This window comes from Pantherophis guttatus, chromosome 18 (assembly GCF_059756535.1).
Source record: "Pantherophis guttatus breed Tessera chromosome 18, ASM5975653v1, whole genome shotgun sequence".
Taxonomy (NCBI): Eukaryota; Metazoa; Chordata; class Lepidosauria; order Squamata; family Colubridae; genus Pantherophis; species Pantherophis guttatus.
Window position 1 is genome coordinate 7,162,183 of NC_142080.1, and position 17,919 is coordinate 7,180,101.

At 45.8% G+C, this 17,919-nt stretch overlaps 2 protein-coding genes across 2 annotated transcripts in view; one reads left to right on the forward strand and one right to left on the reverse strand.

Annotated features, from left to right (window-relative positions):
- The window catches only part of AP5B1 (adaptor related protein complex 5 subunit beta 1), a 137,245-nt gene that overhangs the window by 36,023 nt on the left and 83,303 nt on the right, over positions 1 to 17,919 (forward strand). The window contains exon 2 of the mRNA XM_034424430.3: positions 1,645 to 1,755. The gene's annotated coding sequence lies outside the window, so the exon portion shown is untranslated. The remainder of the gene's footprint in view (positions 1 to 1,644; positions 1,756 to 17,919) is intronic.
- On the reverse strand, positions 1,598 to 16,227 carry LOC148111530 (solute carrier family 22 member 6-A-like). Its single transcript, XM_087880931.1, has 10 exons — positions 15,053 to 16,227; positions 12,891 to 12,994; positions 9,912 to 10,066; positions 8,471 to 8,639; positions 7,450 to 7,573; positions 6,314 to 6,429; positions 5,266 to 5,480; positions 4,281 to 4,389; positions 3,171 to 3,374; positions 1,598 to 1,877 (listed from the first exon to the last, which is right to left on the reverse strand). Exons 1-10 carry the CDS (start codon positions 15,431 to 15,433, stop codon positions 1,787 to 1,789), a joined length of 1,668 nt encoding a protein of 555 aa, XP_087737057.1. The 5' UTR covers positions 15,434 to 16,227; the 3' UTR covers positions 1,598 to 1,786.

Genomic DNA, 17,919 nt, shown 5'->3' on the forward strand with positions numbered 1-17,919 from the left:
TATGTGGGTATATGCATAATTTTTTTGGTCATGTTTATGTAGTGTGTATTGGAGGTGGCAACCCTTTGAGAGCTGTATGCAATGAAATCTCATTTTAATATATGCTGATTAGTGTACATTTAAAGTGACAATAAAGTTATTATTCTATTCTGTTCTGTTCTGTTCTGTTCTGTTCTATTCCATTCTATACTTTATTTCTATTCTATTCTACTCTATTCTATTTTTTCTATTCTATTCTATTCTACTCTGTTCTGTTCTGTTCTATTCTATGTTTTATTTCTATTCTCTTCTCTTCTACTCTACTCTAGTCTATTTTTTCTATTCTGTTCTATTCTATTCTATTCTATTCTATTCTATTCTATTCTATATTTCTATTCTATTCTGTTCTGTTCTATTCTACTCTATTCTTTATTTCTATTCTATTCTATTCTATATTTCTATTCTGTTCTGTTCTATTCTACTCTATTCTCTATTTCTATTCGATTTGATTCTATTCGTTTCTATATTTCTATTCTGTTCTGTTCTATTCTATTCTTTACTTCTATTCTATTCTATTCTACTCTACTCCATTCTACTCTATTTTTTTCTATTCTATTCTATTCTATTCTATATTCTATTCTGTTCTATTCTATTGCATAGAACAGCTGATACATATGCCCAGCTTAATGAAACCTAGGCTGTATCTACATAGTTGTAATAAACAAACAAACAAACAAACAAACAAACTATAATTTGGGTTTTTAGGGGTTAAGTGATCTAGGGCAGTGTTACTCAACCATGATAATTTTAAGATGGGTGGACTTCAACTCCCAGAATTCCCCAACCAGCTTGGTTTAATTCTGGGAGTTGTAGTCCACGCATTTTTTCTTAAAGCATGTGGGCTGAGGAATTCTGGGAGTTGTAGTCCACCCAGCTTAAAGTTACTAAAGTTGAGAAACACCAATCCAACGTAAGCCAAAATAATTTTTTCTGGTGTCTCACTGCTGCCACCTAACGACCATCGCTTATATTATCAGCTCAGGACTTTCTTAAAAGTTTAAGAAGTTACCCTCCTTCACCAACAGGCTAAGATATGGGTTGGGTGATACATTAAACTATATAATAAAGATAAAGGTTCCCCTCGCACATACATGCTAGTCGTTCCCGACTCTAGGGGGCGGTGCTCATCTCCGTTTCAAAGCTGAAGAGCCAGCACAGTCCGAAGACGTCTCCGTGGTCATGTGGCCGGCATGACTCAACGCCAAAGGCGCACGGAACGCTGTTCCCTTCCCACCAAAGGTGGTCCCTATTTTTCCACTTGCATTTCTTTTTACCTGCTTTCGAACTGCTAGGTTGGCAGAAGCTGGGACAAGTCACAGGAGCTCACCCCGTTACACGACAGCACTAGGGATTCGAACCGCTGAACTGCCGACCCTTTCGATTGACAAGCTCAGCGTCTTAGCCACTGAGCCACTGCGTCCCTATAATATATAATAGCCATGCCAATTTTTGCTTGGACTAGTAGTGTATTCAGGGGAGGTGGCCATGCTTTGCAAACGAGTGGATCCAGATTATTTTTTTAAAAAAAAGAAATCAGACAGAATAAATGTAGACAGTAGAATATCTTCCAAATAGCTTCTATTTTTTTTCCCCCCGTAAATCCAGAATATTATTGGTCTCCTTCATCTCCGTGGTTGCTTCCACCTCTGCAGCCCAGGAGGGTATATTGTTCCAAGCGTGACACTGTTCTCGGTCCTCACAGATCTTCCTGCACAGGTAGGTCCTGAAATCAATATTTTTCTCCTCCTTAAGCACTGATTTTCTGGCTTTCGGGCTTGCTGAAGAGCAAGAGGCCCTCTGTTTGCTGGGAGTCCAGTTTCTGGCTCTTATTCCGTGATCTATGCGGGGAGTGGGGGAAGAGGAAAAACGACGCCATTAAATACTGGTGGGTTTGCAAAGGGGCTTCACCAACTCAGTTGAGGAACAAGCGGTTGGCTCAGCTGTGTTACTTAGTTGGTTTTAAAGCTTCAAACGGGGGAGGTTTAATTTCCGAATTGTTACTAGAGAACCATTTGGTCATCGTTTCAAAGATAGTTCTTTCCCTAAACAGAAAGAACAAGATGGGCAATGGGAGTAGGGGAGATTTTTGGCTTCCTGCTGGCTTCCCCATTGAATTTCCTCGAGGGAATCTGGCAGGGAGTAGCGGAATCCTTTCCTTCCTTCCTTCCTTCCTTCCCTCCCTCCCTCCCTCCCTCCCTCCCTCCCTCCCTCCCAGTCTGCCTCCCCTCCTCTCCCCTTCTCAGCAGACAGGTAAGTGGCTGATGTTGAGTTTGGGAGGAAGCAAGGGATTGCTAAACTGACTGGGAAACTGTCACAGAACAATTACCCTGTTTCTCCCAAAATAAGACATCCCCTGATAATAAGCCCAGTTGGGCTTTTGAGCGCATGGCAATAAGGCCAAGCGATTATTTCAGGGTTCCAAAAAATATAAGACAGGGTCTTATTTTCGGGGAAACACGATAAGATCCTGTGACTGCAGCAGCATCCCAGCAATGCAGCAGCAGTCAGTAGCTCTGAAGCGGCCAGAACTTTCCCCAAATTTCATTCCCTCAAGACCTATGGGTCCTGGTTTTTGGATGCATTCTGAAAGTTAGCCTATTTAAAGTATCTCGGTTCAAAAATCATGCACCAGTCAACAGCCTTGGCAATGAGAGTTTAAATAGGATATAGGTTATTATTATTTATTTTAAATCCTTCAACCTATCAGTTGGCTTTCTTGCTAAAGAAGAAGAATCTGTTGTGGCTGGCCAATGGATCTGGCGGCAGATTCGGATAGTGAGGAGGTTGGGGAGGAACGTGGGCCAGTCCTGAAGTCTGGGGAAGGCTCTGCGTCGGAGGCAGAGAGGAGGCCAGGGCCGTCTGACAGTTGTCAGCTGCCTTCGAGTCGGACATCAGTGAGGCAGAAGAACAGCTGGAGCCTGTTCCCAGTGTGCCCATGCGCAGAGCTGCCAGGAGAAGGGAACAGCTAAGGAACAAGGGCCGACTCAGGAGTAAAGCCACAGGTGGACAGTGAATGGCCCCTCCCATAGGGAATAAAGAGGCTAGGTCAGAGCAGAATCAGCATGAAAAGGGAAGGTCTTTTAGGATTCCAGGAGCAATGCAAAAAATCTGGGACCCTTAATTTTCCTCACCTGTTCTCCACCTGCTCTACCGTTTCTGGCAAGGGGATGTTACGAGTTTCTGGCAAGAAGGCCGCCACGATTCCAGATATGATGGGAGCCGCACCATAGATAAGATTGGGCAGGAATGGGATATATTCTCCTGTCATCTTCACCGCCGGCGCCACGATGCCTCCTATGCGCGCCATGGTGTTGCTGAGACCCATCCCGGTTTGCCTGCACAGACAGACAGACAGACAGACCCCAAGCAAAAAGGATTGGTCATGCTGCTTGACCTCATGGAGGTGTACCGTACTTTGGCTCAATTTAAACCCCTGGTTTTTTTTTTTTCAACGAAAACTCCCCTTTTCAATGACAAGGGGAGGGAGACTGGGAGATAAGGAGGAAGGGAAGGAAAGGGGGGAAAGGAAAGGAGGAAAGGAAAGGAAAGGAAAAGAAAGGAGGAAAGGAAAGAAGGAAAGGAAAGGAAAGAAGAAAGGAAAGGAAAAGAAAGGAGGAAAGGAAAAGAAAAGAAAGGAAAGGAAAGAAGAAAGGAAAAGAAAAGAAAGGAAAGGAAAGGAGGAAAGGAAAGAAGAAAGAAAGGAAAAGAAAGGAGGAAAGGAAAGGAAAAGAAAGGAGGAAAGGAAAGAAGAAAGGAAAGGAAAGGAAAAGAAAGGAAAGGAGGAAAGGAAAGAAGAAAGGAAAGGAAAAGAAAGGAGGAAAGGAAAGAAGGAAAGGAAAAGAAAAGAAAGGAGGAAAGGAAAGAAGAAAGGAAAGGAAAGGAAAAGAAAGGAGGAAAGGAGGAAAGGAAAGAAGGAAAGGAAAGGAAAGAAGGAAAGGAAAAGAAAAGAAAAGAAAGGAGGAAAGGAAAGAAGAAAGGAAAGGAAAGGAAAAGAAAGGAAAGGAGGAAAGGAAAGAAGAAAGAAAAGGAAAAGAAAGGAGGAAAGGAAAGGAAAAGAAAGGAGGAAAGGAAAGGAAAGAAGGAAAGGAAAAGAAAGGAAAGGAAAAGAAAGGAGGAAAGGAAAGAAGAAAGGAAAGGAAAGGAAAAGAAAGGAAAGGAGAGCCGGGAGCCCAAATTATCTTTTTCACAGTCACCTGCCCTGCGGTCCCCCCCCCAACCCCCCCCCCAGTTTGGTCTCTCACCGAAGGACCGTCGGATAAAGTTCTCCGGTATATAAATAGATGCAGTTGAACGAGGCGCCTAAGCAGCCCTTCCCGAAAACAGCCACGGTAGTCCGAAGTGCCTGCATATCTGGGAGAAAGGGAGAAAAAAGGTCCGTGGTGAGGACCCCGCTCTCTCTCTGGAGCTCCAAGCCATTCGTCGTGAGGGGGGCTGCGCGTGTGTCTCCTGGATGCCCACCAACTCATTGATTTTAATTTAATCAGGCTTGCCTCCAGAAGTTGTGTAAATGCTCCATCACTGGAAGTCTTCCAGAAGACACTGGACAGCCATTTGACCAGAATGATAGAGGGGTCTGCTGCTTCAGCAGGAGGTTGGACTAGATGACCTCCAAGGTCTCATCCAACCCTGTTGTATAATGGGGGTGGGAGGGTGGGAGGCGGGGAATAATGTTCCAGAGTTGACAATTATCTCCAGAAGGTTGCTGAAACCACAGCTTAGTTCAGTAACGGGATCCAATTGCCAGTCACTGACACGGAGACACTGTCCGTGGTTCTGAATCGACCGATCCATCAGATCCAGTTTCCAGATGGGAGAATTGGTTCTGTTTGTGAGAATATCTGGTTCTTCAGTTTACTTTGCTCACAACCTCACAGCCCCACCTCGATCTATTCTCACAGTTCCAATCTGCTGCGGAGACATTATTATTTGCTAACATTTGTATGCTGCTTTAATCCAAAGAGCCCTCTAAAGTACTGTTTTTAAAACCTCTTTTCAACTTTAAGATGGGTGGACTTCAATTCCCAGAATCCCCCAGCCAGCTTGATTTAAGATGGATGGACTTCAACTTCCAGCATGATGGCTGGGAATTCTGGGAGTTGAAGTCCACCCCTCTAAAGCTTCTAAAGCTAAAATCTAAAGCTTCCTGAGCAAGAAGCAGAATCCCAGAAACCTTCTGGAAGCTTCCCCGAAACCTTTGAATCTCTGTATTGTGCTACTCAGACCCACCTTGAGGGATGAAGATGTTGGCCAGGATGGTTAACCCAGCCAAGATGAGGGCAATGGCTTGGGTAAACCGGCGCCCAATGTAGCTGATGGTGAGGACCGAAATAAACTTGGCCGGGAAGTCAACCGCTCCGAAAAAGAGTTGGATCAGGTAGATGTTGCCCCCGAAATTCTGCAAGTCCATCACCAGCCCATAATAAGCGAAACTGGTGGAGAACCTTGGAAGGGGACCAAAGGAAAAAAATAAATGAATAAATAATACGAATAGAATAAAATAGAATAGAAGAGAAGAGAAGAGAAGAGAAGAGAAGAGAATTCAGAATAGAATAGAAAAAATAGAAATCAGAATAGAGAATAGAATAGAATAGAATAGAATAGAATAGAATAGAATAGAATAGAATAGAATAGAATAGAATAGAATAGAATTCGGAATAGAATAGAAAAAATAGAAATCAGAATAGAGAATAGAATAGAATAGAATAGAATAGAATAGAATAGAATAGAATAGAATAGAATAGAATTCGGAATAGAATAGAACAGAATAGAATAGAAAAATAGAAGAGAAGAGAAGAGAAATCAGAATAGGGAATAGAATAGAATAGAACAGAATAGAATTCAGAATAGAATAGAATAGATAAAATAATAAAATAAAATAAAATAAAATAAAATAAAATAAAATAAAATAAATACATTAAAATAAATGAAATGAAATGATAAAATATGAAAACTGAAATAAAATAACATAAAAATAATAAATAAGATAAAACCAACAAAACAGCAGAAATAAATTAAAGTAGAATAGAATGATAAAATAAAATAATAAAAAATGGAACTAATAAAATAATATAACATAAATTAAAATAGAATAAAATAAAATAAAATAATAAAAATATTAAATTAAAATAAAATGAAAAATGAAAAAATTAAATAAATTAAATTAAATTAAATAATTAAATTAATTAAATTAAATTAAATTATTACATTAAATAAATGCCAGCCCAAGAAAAGTGGAGGGAGGGGTTTATTTCCAGAGTTTTCAGACAAAGCTCACCAGACAAAGCAGACGCAGAGGGAGATCCGGCGCATGGTGGGAGTCCGAACCAGGTCGAGCACCGAAGCCTTAGATGTCATGGAGGCCAATTCCTCCTTCATCCTGGATCTCAGAAACTGGAGGGGGGGGCAGAGGTTGGTTTCAGCAGGTTCTGACCAGTTCTGGAGAACCGGTAGCAGAGATTTTGAGTAGTTCGGAGAACCGGTAGTAAAAAATGCTGACTGGCCCCACCCCCATCTATTCTCTGCCTCCCGAGTCCCAGCTGATCGGGAGGGAATGGGGATTTTGCAGTATCCTTCCTCCTGGAGTGGAGTGGGAATGGAGATTTTACAACATCCTTCCCCTGCCACACCCACCAAGCCACGCCCACCAAGCCACACCCACAGAACCGGTAGTAAAAAATTTTGAAACCCACCACTGAGGACGGGGGGGATACATTGTAAGGCCTGATTGAGTTTTTCAATTTGGGTGCTTTTTAATGGTGTGTGAAGGGCCAAGTCCGAAAACCTGGTCTGAGGCACAAGTAGTCCTCGACTTACAACAGACCACTTAACGACTTTTTGAAGTTACGACGGAATTCCCCCCCCCCAATAATGATCTACCACTCAGCAGTGAAGCTGAGGTATTGCCCCTCCCCCGGCCCTTGCGGGGGTATCATGTGACCACATTTTGGGCCCTCAACAACCGACTGGGATTTACGGCCATTTGCAGCACCTTGCGGTCAAGTGACTGCAACTTATGACCGTTTTTGGGTTTTATGACTGGTTTCTGGGGAAAAAACTAGCCCAGAGAGAAGAACTGCTGGTTCGCTTAATGACTGTCCTGAAAAAGGTTGTAAAATTGGATCTAGTCGCACAGTGAGCTGTTTTACAAACAATCACAACTTATGACCACAATTGCCAGCCTCAATGGCGGTCATAACTCGAGGACTACTTGTATTGTAAAACCCCACAGGGAGCCTTCAACCTACGACCATTCATTTCATGACGGCCTGAAATCACGATGGCACTGCAAAAGAGACTTACGGCCTGTCCTCGCACTTACAACCACGGCAACATTCCCCACAGTCGCATGATCAAAATGAAGCGCAACTATGCAAAAAACGGAATTAATCTTTTAGTCTTTTGGGTCTTCACCTCAACATTGAGCTTTCCAGCAGCTTCCTCTTTCCTGTTCATTTGGGCCACCCTCTTGAGCTCCGTCACGGCCCGTTCAAGCTTCCCGGCTGTTATCAGCCAGCGAGCTGATTCAGAAAGCCACCTGTGGAAGGACGAAGGATGGAGAAAAGGAAAAAGACACCACAAGGAGAGTCACGCCGAGGCTTACCAACTATTTCCCAGTTAATGCTATAGTTTCCAGCTCGGCAAACGAGCCGGGAGTTGAAAATATGTCATTGCGTCTTTGGTTTCCACGCTAAGGACTAGTGCATTGATATGTGTCTTAACGAAGGCTAAAATTGGGGACAGGATATGGGAAGGACGGCTGTTTCCCGGTCCCTTAATTTACCCCTGTTGTTGTGGTCCGCCGGCAGCCTGCGGAGCTGGCAGCAAAGTCAGACAGTGAGGAGGTTGGGGAGGAACATGGGCCACTCCTGGAGTCTGGGGAAGGATTGGAAGAGGGCTCTGCGTCGGAGGCAGAGATGGGGCCAAGGCCATCTGGGAGTTATGTGCTGCCTCCAGAGCCTCCAGAGTCGGACATCAGTGAGGCAGAGGAACAGGGGGAGCCTGTTCCCAGTGCGCGCATGCGCAGAGCTGCCAGAAGGCAAAAGGGACGACTTGGGAGTAAGGCTTGGAGATGATTGACCCCTCGGATAGGACATAAAGGAGGAGCAAAGGCACGTGAGCCTTTGCAGGAAGCAACTTTGTTCGTTCTGGCTGGTTTAAATTCTGAAGCTCCATTTTGACTCTGTGCTCCGTGCGGCCTTGCAAAGCTAATTGCCAATTAGGCCTTTGGCAGCGTGTCAAGGGAGATAAAAGTGGGTACTCATCAGCCTTATTCCAAAGGACTGTGGCAGACTTCTGTCGGACTCTTTACAAACTCTTTGTGACTCAGCACGGGCTGTGAATGAACGTAATTCACAGCCGTTGAAATAAAAAGAGAGCTTTGGGGACTAATCGTGTGCTTTTTTACTGTCTCAGAAAGCCGTGTCCTATTTACCAAGAATAACAGAAGAAAAAGAAAAATGGTAGAGAGACCGCCAGTTGTAAGTGGTGCCAATCTCGGAAAGTATACGCCAGGCCGGCCAGGACGAGCTGCCCAGTGGTGTACGCACAGCCATTGATGGTGCCCAGCACTGCCCGGGTCTTAGTGGGCGTCCACTCCACACCTGTTGGGAAGAACAGAACCAACATTCGAAGGCTTTCAAACTGCCCACGTTAGGAAAAAAACTCAAATTGGCCAGAGAAAACAGTGGCCTCACTTAACAACTGCCAGGTTCGCTTAATAACCGTCGTGAAGAATAAGGTTATAAAACTGGATTTGGGAAAAGCAGAACCAGCATTCGAAAGCTTTCAAGCTGCCCAGGTTAGGAAAAAAACTCAAAATTGGCAAGTGGAAACCATCAGGGCTGCCAAGAGATAAATTTAGCGAGAAAACAAACCACGCTCCAAAAATAACGGAATAATAGTGACTTTAAGGTCTACGGAACCTATGGAAATTCTCCGTCATCCAGGTCAAGGTTGTCCCAAAGGTGCTTTTTCAGGAGGCAACTGGATTTTCTTTGTTTTTTTTTCTTTGAAGACGTTTCGCTTCTCATCCAAGAAGCTTCTTCCACTCTGACTGGTGGAATGGTGAGGAATGGAAGGATTGATACTCTTTGCAGACAGCTGGTCATTTGCATCCTTTTAGAGGGTCGTTGAGGCCACTTGGAGGTTTACCTGTGTCCTGCTGAAAGGACTGTGTTGTAGACTGGAGAGAAACGATGTTGTATCCCTCCCTCTCTGTTGGGAGAGGGTTGTTCATTTTGGGACACTGATGACCCCTCTTTGACCCCTCTTTCAAACCAGCGGTCCTCTCTGTCCGAAATGTGGACTTTGCTGTCTTCAAAAGAGCGGCCTTTGTCTTTTAAATGCAGATGGAAGTACTAAATCGTGTCCTGATGGGTTTGTTCTCCTATGTTGTGCCATGCGTTTGTGAAGTGGCTGTTTTGTTTCCCCAATGTAAAGATCTGCACATGGCTTACTGCATTGTACTGCATTACCACATCGCTCACTTTGTGTCTGGGTGTTTTATCCTTGGGGTCGACAAGCTTATGCCTTTTAGTGTATTCTTGGGTTTGAAGTGTGCATGTACGTTGTGCAAAGGTGGCCTCAACGACTCTCTGAAAGAACGCAAATGACCAGCCGTCTGCAAGGAATCTAAATCCTTCTATTCTCCACCATCCAGTCAGAGCTGAAGAAGCTTCTCGGAGGAGAAACGAAACATCTTCAAAATAAAAAACAAGGAAGTCCAGTTGCCTCCGGAAAAAAAAGCACCTTTGAAGGCCAACTATTCCTGCCCATGGAGGTTCTATTTACGGCTCGCAGATCGCTCAACGCCAGATTGCCGCAAACTGGGGAAAGATGGTTCACATGGCAATGGTTTGATCCCAGGGACTCACACAGAGAGACGCCGTTGAGCACGATGCCCGAGAAAGCCATCCCGCAGAGAAAACGGAGGACGCAATAGACGCTGAATTGGGGAGAGAACGCAGTCGCTGTGCCGGATACGCCCAGCTGCAGGTAACACCACAAGAGGACCGGCCGGCGACCGAATCTGCGTGGCAGAAAAAGGAGGAACGTCAGAACGGAAGTGGGGAGGAAAGACGATACGCAGAAGAAAAGATGGAGCCGGAATTCTGTCTCCCGTTCTCATTTTCATCGGAACCCGCTCAATACCACCTTTGATCCTGTCGCGTGCGAGAAAATTGACTTCGGAAGTTTCTTAGAAAAAGGAAAGAAGGAAAAAAAAAATGGTTCATTCTTGAACTGATTTAGTAAGGCACAAATGCCTCTTTCTTCATGCAGGTAGACCTCAACGTACGACCACGGCCGAGCCCCCAAATTCCTGAAACGTTTGTCAGGTGAGTTTTGCCCAGTGATGATAGGTAAAATTTGTTACTACCGGTTCTGTGGGTGTGGCTTGGTGGTGGTGGTGGGAATATGACTGAGTGGGCGTGGCCAACTTTTTTTTTTTTTTTAACTTTTAAAACCATTTTTTCTACAACCTCTTCGGCTGAAGAGGTTGTAAAAAAAATGCTTTTAAAGCCTCTGACGATCCCAGCTGATTTGCCGGATTGGCAGAGGCTTTTTTTTCCCTTTAAAAATATTTTTTCTATAACCTCTTCGGCCGAAGAGGTTGTAGAAAAAAATGCTTTTAAAAGCCTCTGATGATCCCAGCTGAGTTATCTGATCGGCAGAGGCTTTTTTTCCTTTTAAAAACATTTTTTCTATAACCTCTTCGGCCAAAGAGGTTGTAGAAAAAATGCTTTTAAAAGCCTCTGATGATCCCAGCTGAGCCGCGCGATCATCAGAGGCTTTTTTTTTTTTTACTTTTAAAAGCATTTTTTTGGCCGAAGAGATTGTAGAAAAAATGCTTTTAAAAATTAAAAAAAAGCCTCTGATGATTGCGCAGCTCAGCTGGGCAATGGGGGGGGGGGCAGGGATTTTTGCTACCGGTTCTCCAAACCACTTGCCTCCAACGCTACCGGATCAGGTGATCTGGTCCGAACCAGGAGCATTTCATCCCTGGTTTTGCCCCGTTTTATGACTTTTCTTGCCACAATTGTTAAGCGAATCACTTGCACTTGATAAGTTAGTCATCCGGTTGTTAAGTGAACCCGGCTTCGTCCCTGGATTTTGCTTGTCAGACGGTCGCAAAAGGGGGTCAGGTGTCCCCCCTGGGGACACTGCGACCGTCATAAATATGAATCGCTTGCCAAGCATTTTGATCGCATGATTGTGGGGATGGCTGAGACAGTCTCGTAACTGTGAAAAATTGCCATAAGTCACCTTTTTCAGTGCCATTGTAACTTCCAACGGTCGCTAAATGAAGTGTTGTAAGTCGAGGACTGCCTGCTTACCCCAACCATCATGCTTCCCATGGGAGTTTCACTCAGCGTCCAAACCCCACTTTAAATTGGAAATAAATTTTCAAGCTTGCTGGAACAAAGCAGAAAAACGGAAGCCTCTTTGGCAGCAAACAGCCAGATGGATATCAGAGGGAAAGTAATACAAGGAGTCCTCGACTTACAATGGTTCATTTAGTGATTCATTTAGTGATTCATTTAGGGACTTATGACCGTTGCGGCATCTCCGTGGTCACGTGATCAAAAATTGAGACGCTTGGCAACTGGCATGTACTCATGACAGTTCCAGTATCCTGGAGTAAGTCACGCGATCCCCTTCTGACAAGCAAAATCAGTGCGACTCGTTTAATGACCAGGTTACTAACTTAACAGCGACGCTGATTCCCTTAACAGCGGTGGCAAGCCGGGTTGTAAAATGGTGCAAATATATCACTGAACGAATGTCTCGCTTTATAGCAGCAGAAAATTGGAGCTCAGTTGTGGTCGTAAATCAAGGATTACCCACAGTGCAAAACAGGGCCCCGGTTTTTGGAGAGGTGTTTTGCCGTTTTGTTTTATTTTTCCCCTCGTGTCTCTTAAATCTGTGAGCTTTATTCCAGTTAGTGTTTAAGCACTGCAACGTGGTCTTCTAAATTAGGAGTAAATATTAATAGAAATATTTTACCGAGTCATTCAATAAGACATCACTGTACAGAACTGGGTGGGTCTTAGCAGAAGCTAAGTTATCTGTTTAATTATCCCCTTAGCGTCTTAAATGATACTTTTATCCTACATCTGCACTTAAGATATTGGTGCATGTTCAATGCATGTAATCAAGAAAAAAAAAAAAACAACTAGCACTTTGCACATGGCTAGAGGAATTCTCCCTTGCAAACTTATCCAGTTAATGATCGCTTAGTGTCTTATAACGTTAATTTGGTACTTTTATCCTCGATCCACACTGCACCTAGGATATTGATGCATGCTAAAGGCATTTGATAAAGAAAAACCCTAGCACTTTGTACATGCCCAGACGCACTCTCTGGTTGCAAAGTTATCCAGTTAATGATCGTTTTGCCTCTTACAACATTAATTGGTACTTTTATCCTGGATCCGACCTGCACCTAGGATATTGGTGCACGCTAAATGCATGTAATGAAGAATGGGGGAGAAAAACCTAGCACTTTGCACATGCCCAGAAGTGTTTCTCAGCTGCAAAGTTATCCAGTCCATTATCCCCTTAGCATCCATCCTACAACATTAACAGCTATTTTTTTATCCTGGGTTCGCACCGCGCCAAAAATATTGGTGCATTTTTTTTTTAATTTGCATTCATTTTTTATTTTTGCATTAATGAACGCCAATTAATTTGGCATTCATTGACAGCATTAAATGCATTTAATAAAGAAAAACCTCTGCACACACTCCGAGACATTCCTGGGATGCAGAGTCGAGCCGAGCTATAGCAATTCCCCCCCACCACCACCACTTTACAACATGTCGAACTTGGGTACCGAAATTCTCGTCACTCACCTGTCTGAGAGACCGCCGAATAAGATCCCGCCGACTAAAACTCCTGCCATATAAATCGACTGAGCCATTTGCTTTAGTGTCCGGGAGGAACAAACCAGATCCCACTGCCGAAAGATTTGGGGTCATGCAGAAGGACAAAGAGAAAAAAAATATATTTTAAAGCCATTATTTTCTTTCCCCCACCCACCAAAAATAAGTTTTTGTCTCCTAGGAACTGTGCACGCTTTGGAAACTTGCATCGCTGTACGGATGTGTCCCAACTCTCAATTTAAAATTAGGGTGCTGTGTTTCCTGCACACGGTGGGCTTTGCAAAATTGTGCACATACGCCCCCCCACCGTGCCTTCCAGGTTGGTGCAGGAAGCTTTCCAGGCCCAAAACGAGGCACGGGGCAACCCCATTTTGGGCCTCGAAAGCCTCCTGCACCAACCTGGAAGGCAAAACGGGGCGCGGGGGCACCGCACAAGCCCCCATGTGCCTCGTTTTGGGCCTAGAAAGCCTCCTGCATCAACCAGCAGCACTCCGACATGTGTCCCCCCCCATGCGCCCCACTCGGTGCATGTGCGGCAGAGACCCAAAGACCATCTGGCCGGCAATGCAAATGCGCTGTGGAGCTACAGTGGGGCGATGGCTGGTGTGCCCGCAGAGAGGGCTTTGCGTACCACTATATATGGGCAGTGATAGCTAACCTTTTTGCTGTTGCGTGCCAAAAGCAGGGGGACCACGGGGGTGGGGGTGGGGTCGCATGCACGCGTGCCCACACCCATAATTCAATGTGCCCTGCCCTCCCCGCACATGTGCATGTGAAGCCCCCCCACTTTTGGTACGCGATGACATGATGGAGGCTTTTCTAGGAGCCTGTGGAGGGTGAAAACGGCCTTCCCCACCCCCACCGGAAGCCAGACACAGCCTGTTTCCTGACTTCCGGTGGGCCCGGAAGGCCCGAAATTTAGTTGGTTGATGCGTGCATGCACACTGGATTCGAGCTAGGGCAACGCTCGCGTGCCCACAGAAATGGCTCTGCGGGTCACTCTGCGTGCCATGGGTCCGCCCTCATGGCTATAGGGTCTCCTGCTTGAGCAGGGGGTTGGATTAGAAGACCTCCGAGGTCCCTTCCAACTCTTATTATTCTGTTATAAATGCATTTTGGGGCAAGGTGTTATAAAAAATAAAATCCATCTCCCTGGCCTTAGGGTTGGGCAAGAAATAAATCTATCGATTATTTTTAGCAGCTTGTTCTAAAACACGGGAGAAGAATCGCCGCGCTTAAGTTAGCAACACTGTGGTCGTAAAGTGAATCTAGCTTCCTCGTTGGCTTGGTTTATCAGAAGGTTGCAAAAGGGGGGGGGTCACGTGACCTTGGGACCCCCGCAACCGTCATAAGTCTATCCCAGTTGCCCAGCGTTTGAATTTGGATCACGTGATGACGACCCTGGGGATGCTGCAACGGTCCTGTGAAAAAAATGGTCATAAGTGCCTTTGTAACTTTGAACAGTCACTAAACGAACGGTTGTAAATCGAGGACTGCCTATACCAGTGATGGCTAACCTTTTTGCCATCATGTGCCAAAAGCAGGGGGACCGCAGGGGGCGCACCGAACTTCCAACTTCCGGAAGCCAGGGAGCCTCTCTAGGAGCCTGGGGATGGCGAAAACGGCTTCCCCATCCCCCCACAGGCCCTCAGGAGGCTGGAAATGGCCCATTTGTCGACTTCCAATGGGACCGGAAGACCCCTTTTTTGCTCTCCCCAGGCTCCAGAGCCTCTCTGGCTTCCGGAAGTTGGCAAATGGGCTATTTCCGGCCTCTGGAGGGCCTCCAGGGGAGTGGGAAAGGCCGTTTTCGCCCTCCCCAGGCTCCTAGAGAGGCTCTGGAGCCTGGGGAAAGCAAAAAACGGTCTTTCCCCATCCCCCTCAGGCCCGCCAGAGGCCAGAAACGGCCCATTTGCCAACTTCCGGGTGGCCCAGAAGGCCTGAAAATCAGTGCACCGGAGCTGAGCTCGCGTGTCCACTGATATGACGCAGCGTGCCACCTGTGGCACGCATGGCATAGGTTCACCACCATCTTACAGTGTCTGGGGGAGTCTCAGGCTCACCCACCCCCACATTTGAGAACTTGGATGTGCCCAACCTGATCACCTCTGAATCCAGACAACCTTTGGCCTCACCTCGGTCACAATCGTCTGGTGGAAGATGCTTCGGTTGTACACCCATCCGTCTCCACATGGTTCGGCTTCCATCTGAGTTTCGTTCTCTGCGGTGCCGTTCGGACGCCACCACTGCTGCTGGCGGAAACGGCGACACTCTGCTGGCTTTCGGTTTTCATCCATGGGAAGGGAGACCACAAGGAGAGCCTCGTCTTCGGAACTCCGGTTCCTGGGAGCGGCGTCGCGGCTGGTGGCGCAGTGGTGATCCGGCGTCCCTGCGGTAAAGTTCTGCAGCATCATATGACAAGCCATCATCAGCACCGGAATGGAGACGAGAGTCACGTAGACGATTTGGAAGCGTCCCATGCTGCCGACGTGTTCTAAGATCTCTGTGAAGCCCATGATGGACAGCTGGAAGGATCAAACTTGGAGAACCCTGTGTGTGTGTGAGAAGATGGAGGAAAAGGATGTAGCACTTGGACCTCTTTCTGGTAGATGTCTATCAAACCTTGCATTAGCACTGTTTTTTTAGGAAGGACCTTAAACCGGTTTCTCTGAAGGGACTTAAACTAGTTTCTTCAAGGGACCTTCAACCAGATCTTCAAAGGACCTTCAACCAGATCTCCAAAGGATCTTCAACCAGATCTCCAAAAAACCTTCAATCAGACCTCCAAAGGACCTTCAGCCAGTTTCTTCAAAGGACCTCCTTCAACCAGATCTCCAAAGGATCTTCAACCAGATCTCCAAAGGACCTTCAACCAGTTTCTCCGAAGGCTCTTCAACTAGATCTCCAAAGGACCTTTAACCAGGTCTCCAAAGGACCTTCAAGTAGTTTTTTCAAAGGACCTTCAATCAGATCTCCAAAGGATCTTCAACCAGGGTCTCTTTGACCAGAAAATCAAGAGGTCTTCTCTAGAAGCCAAAAAATATGAAGGATGCTGTTTGGAAGTCTTCTTCTGGAATCAAGGATTAAATATACCGCCTCCCTTAATCTGGGTGGGACGGGCCGTTCTCCATCCAGCAAAAACTGTCTTCTCACTTTCTGTGGAAAAATTCTCTTTTTTTGGGAAAAAAACCTCCGATCTTCCAAGAAGGTGAACCAGGACGGAGGCAAGTTCTAGTTGAGCTCCAGGTTAAAATGTGACAGCACAACAGAGGATGGAAGTGTGAAAAAAGACACGGAGGTTGCAAACTGCTGGTGTGACTTTTCGGCCCAAAGATCAACTTCACGCAAGAGATGAAGCCTCTTGACCCCAGGATTGGGTGTATCATTCACATGGCACGTGTTAGAAATTAACTGCCCTTGGGAGAAGATCCAAGATCTTCTGGTGGTCATGGAGAACTTGGCCAGTAACGAGGAGGAGGAAGCTGCACAGATGCCTCCTGACCACCACGACTGATCTTCAAGATTTTGCAAGAAAATGGACGAGGAGAAGACACTTCAACCGTGTTTCTGGTTGACCTTCCAAACCCATCTGGAGATGAAAAACCTTTTCATAATCTCACCCCCCCATCTTTGCTCTCCGGTGTTGTAAAGCCAGGAGTCTCCAAATCTGGCAACTTGGTGGACTTCAACTCCCAGAATTCCCCAGCGAGTATGGTTGGCTCTAAGGATTTCCGGGAGACGAAGCCCACAAGTCTTGAAGTTTGCCAAGTTTGGGATGCTTGAAGGAAAAAATTCTCTCTTTTTTTGCAAGTACACATCTGCATTCTATCTTGGATGGCGTGGAAGATTTGCCTCTTTCAGAAACAGGGGTGGCCCTTCTGGATCTAAAAGTCAAGTGATCTCCTGGGGTGGGGTGGAGGGGGTGTCAAAAAGACCGAGGAGAGGAGAAAGGAGGGAATTGCAAGACTGGGTCCGGTTCCCCGAACGGCAACTTCAAAGAAAACTGGACTTACTTCTTTTGGAAAAGGGGGAGATGGCAATAGCCTTGCACCCCTGCATTAAAAATGGAGGTCGTCCTTCCTTCCTCCCTCCCTTCCTCATCCCCATCTCCTTCCTTCACTTTCTCCTCCTTCCCTCCTTTTATTTTATCTTATTTTTCACAGTTCTGAACAACTCAAACTCCCTCCCCTCCCTTCATCCATCCTTTAATTTTATCTTATTTTCACAATTCTGAACCACTCAGCCACCTTCCCCTCCCTTTCCTTCCTTCCTTCCTTCCTTCCTTCCTTCCTTCCTTCCTTCCTTCCTTCCTTCCTTCCTTCTTTCTCTTTCCTTCCTTCCTTTGTCCGTCCCTCTCTCCTTCCCTCCCTCCCTCCCTTTTCCTTCCTTCCTTCCTTCCTTTTATCTTATTTTTCCTTCCTTCCTTCCTTCCTTTTTTATCTTATTTTTCACAATTCTGACCCACCCAGATACCTTCCTCTCCCTTTCTTTCTTTCCTTCCTTCCTTCTTTCTTTCCTTCCTTCCTTCCTTCTTACTTTTCTTCCTTCCTTTGTCTGTCCCTCTCTCCTTCCCTCCCTCCCTTCCTTTTCCTTCCTTCCTTCCTTCCTTCCTTCCTTCCTTCCTTCCTTCCTTCCTTCTTTCTTTCCTTTCTTTCTTTTCCTTCCTTCCTTCCCTCATTCCTTCCTTTTCTTTCCTTCCTTCATCCCTCCCTCCCTCCCTCCTTTTATTTTATCTTATTTTTCACAGTTCTGAGCCAAACAATGCCCTTCCCCTCTCCTTCCTTCCTTCCTTCCTTCCTTCCTTCTTTCCTTCCTTCCTTCATCCTTCCATCCATCCCTCTCTTTCCCTCCTTCCCTTCCTTTTCCTTCCTTCCTCCTTTCCTCCCTCCCTCCCTTTGTCCTTCCTTCCCTCCCTCCCTTCTCACCTCTCCATCTTCCCTCTCTCCCCTTCCCCTTCTCTTTCTTGTCTTTGGAAGGATGTGGCCTTAATATCTGGTTCTCT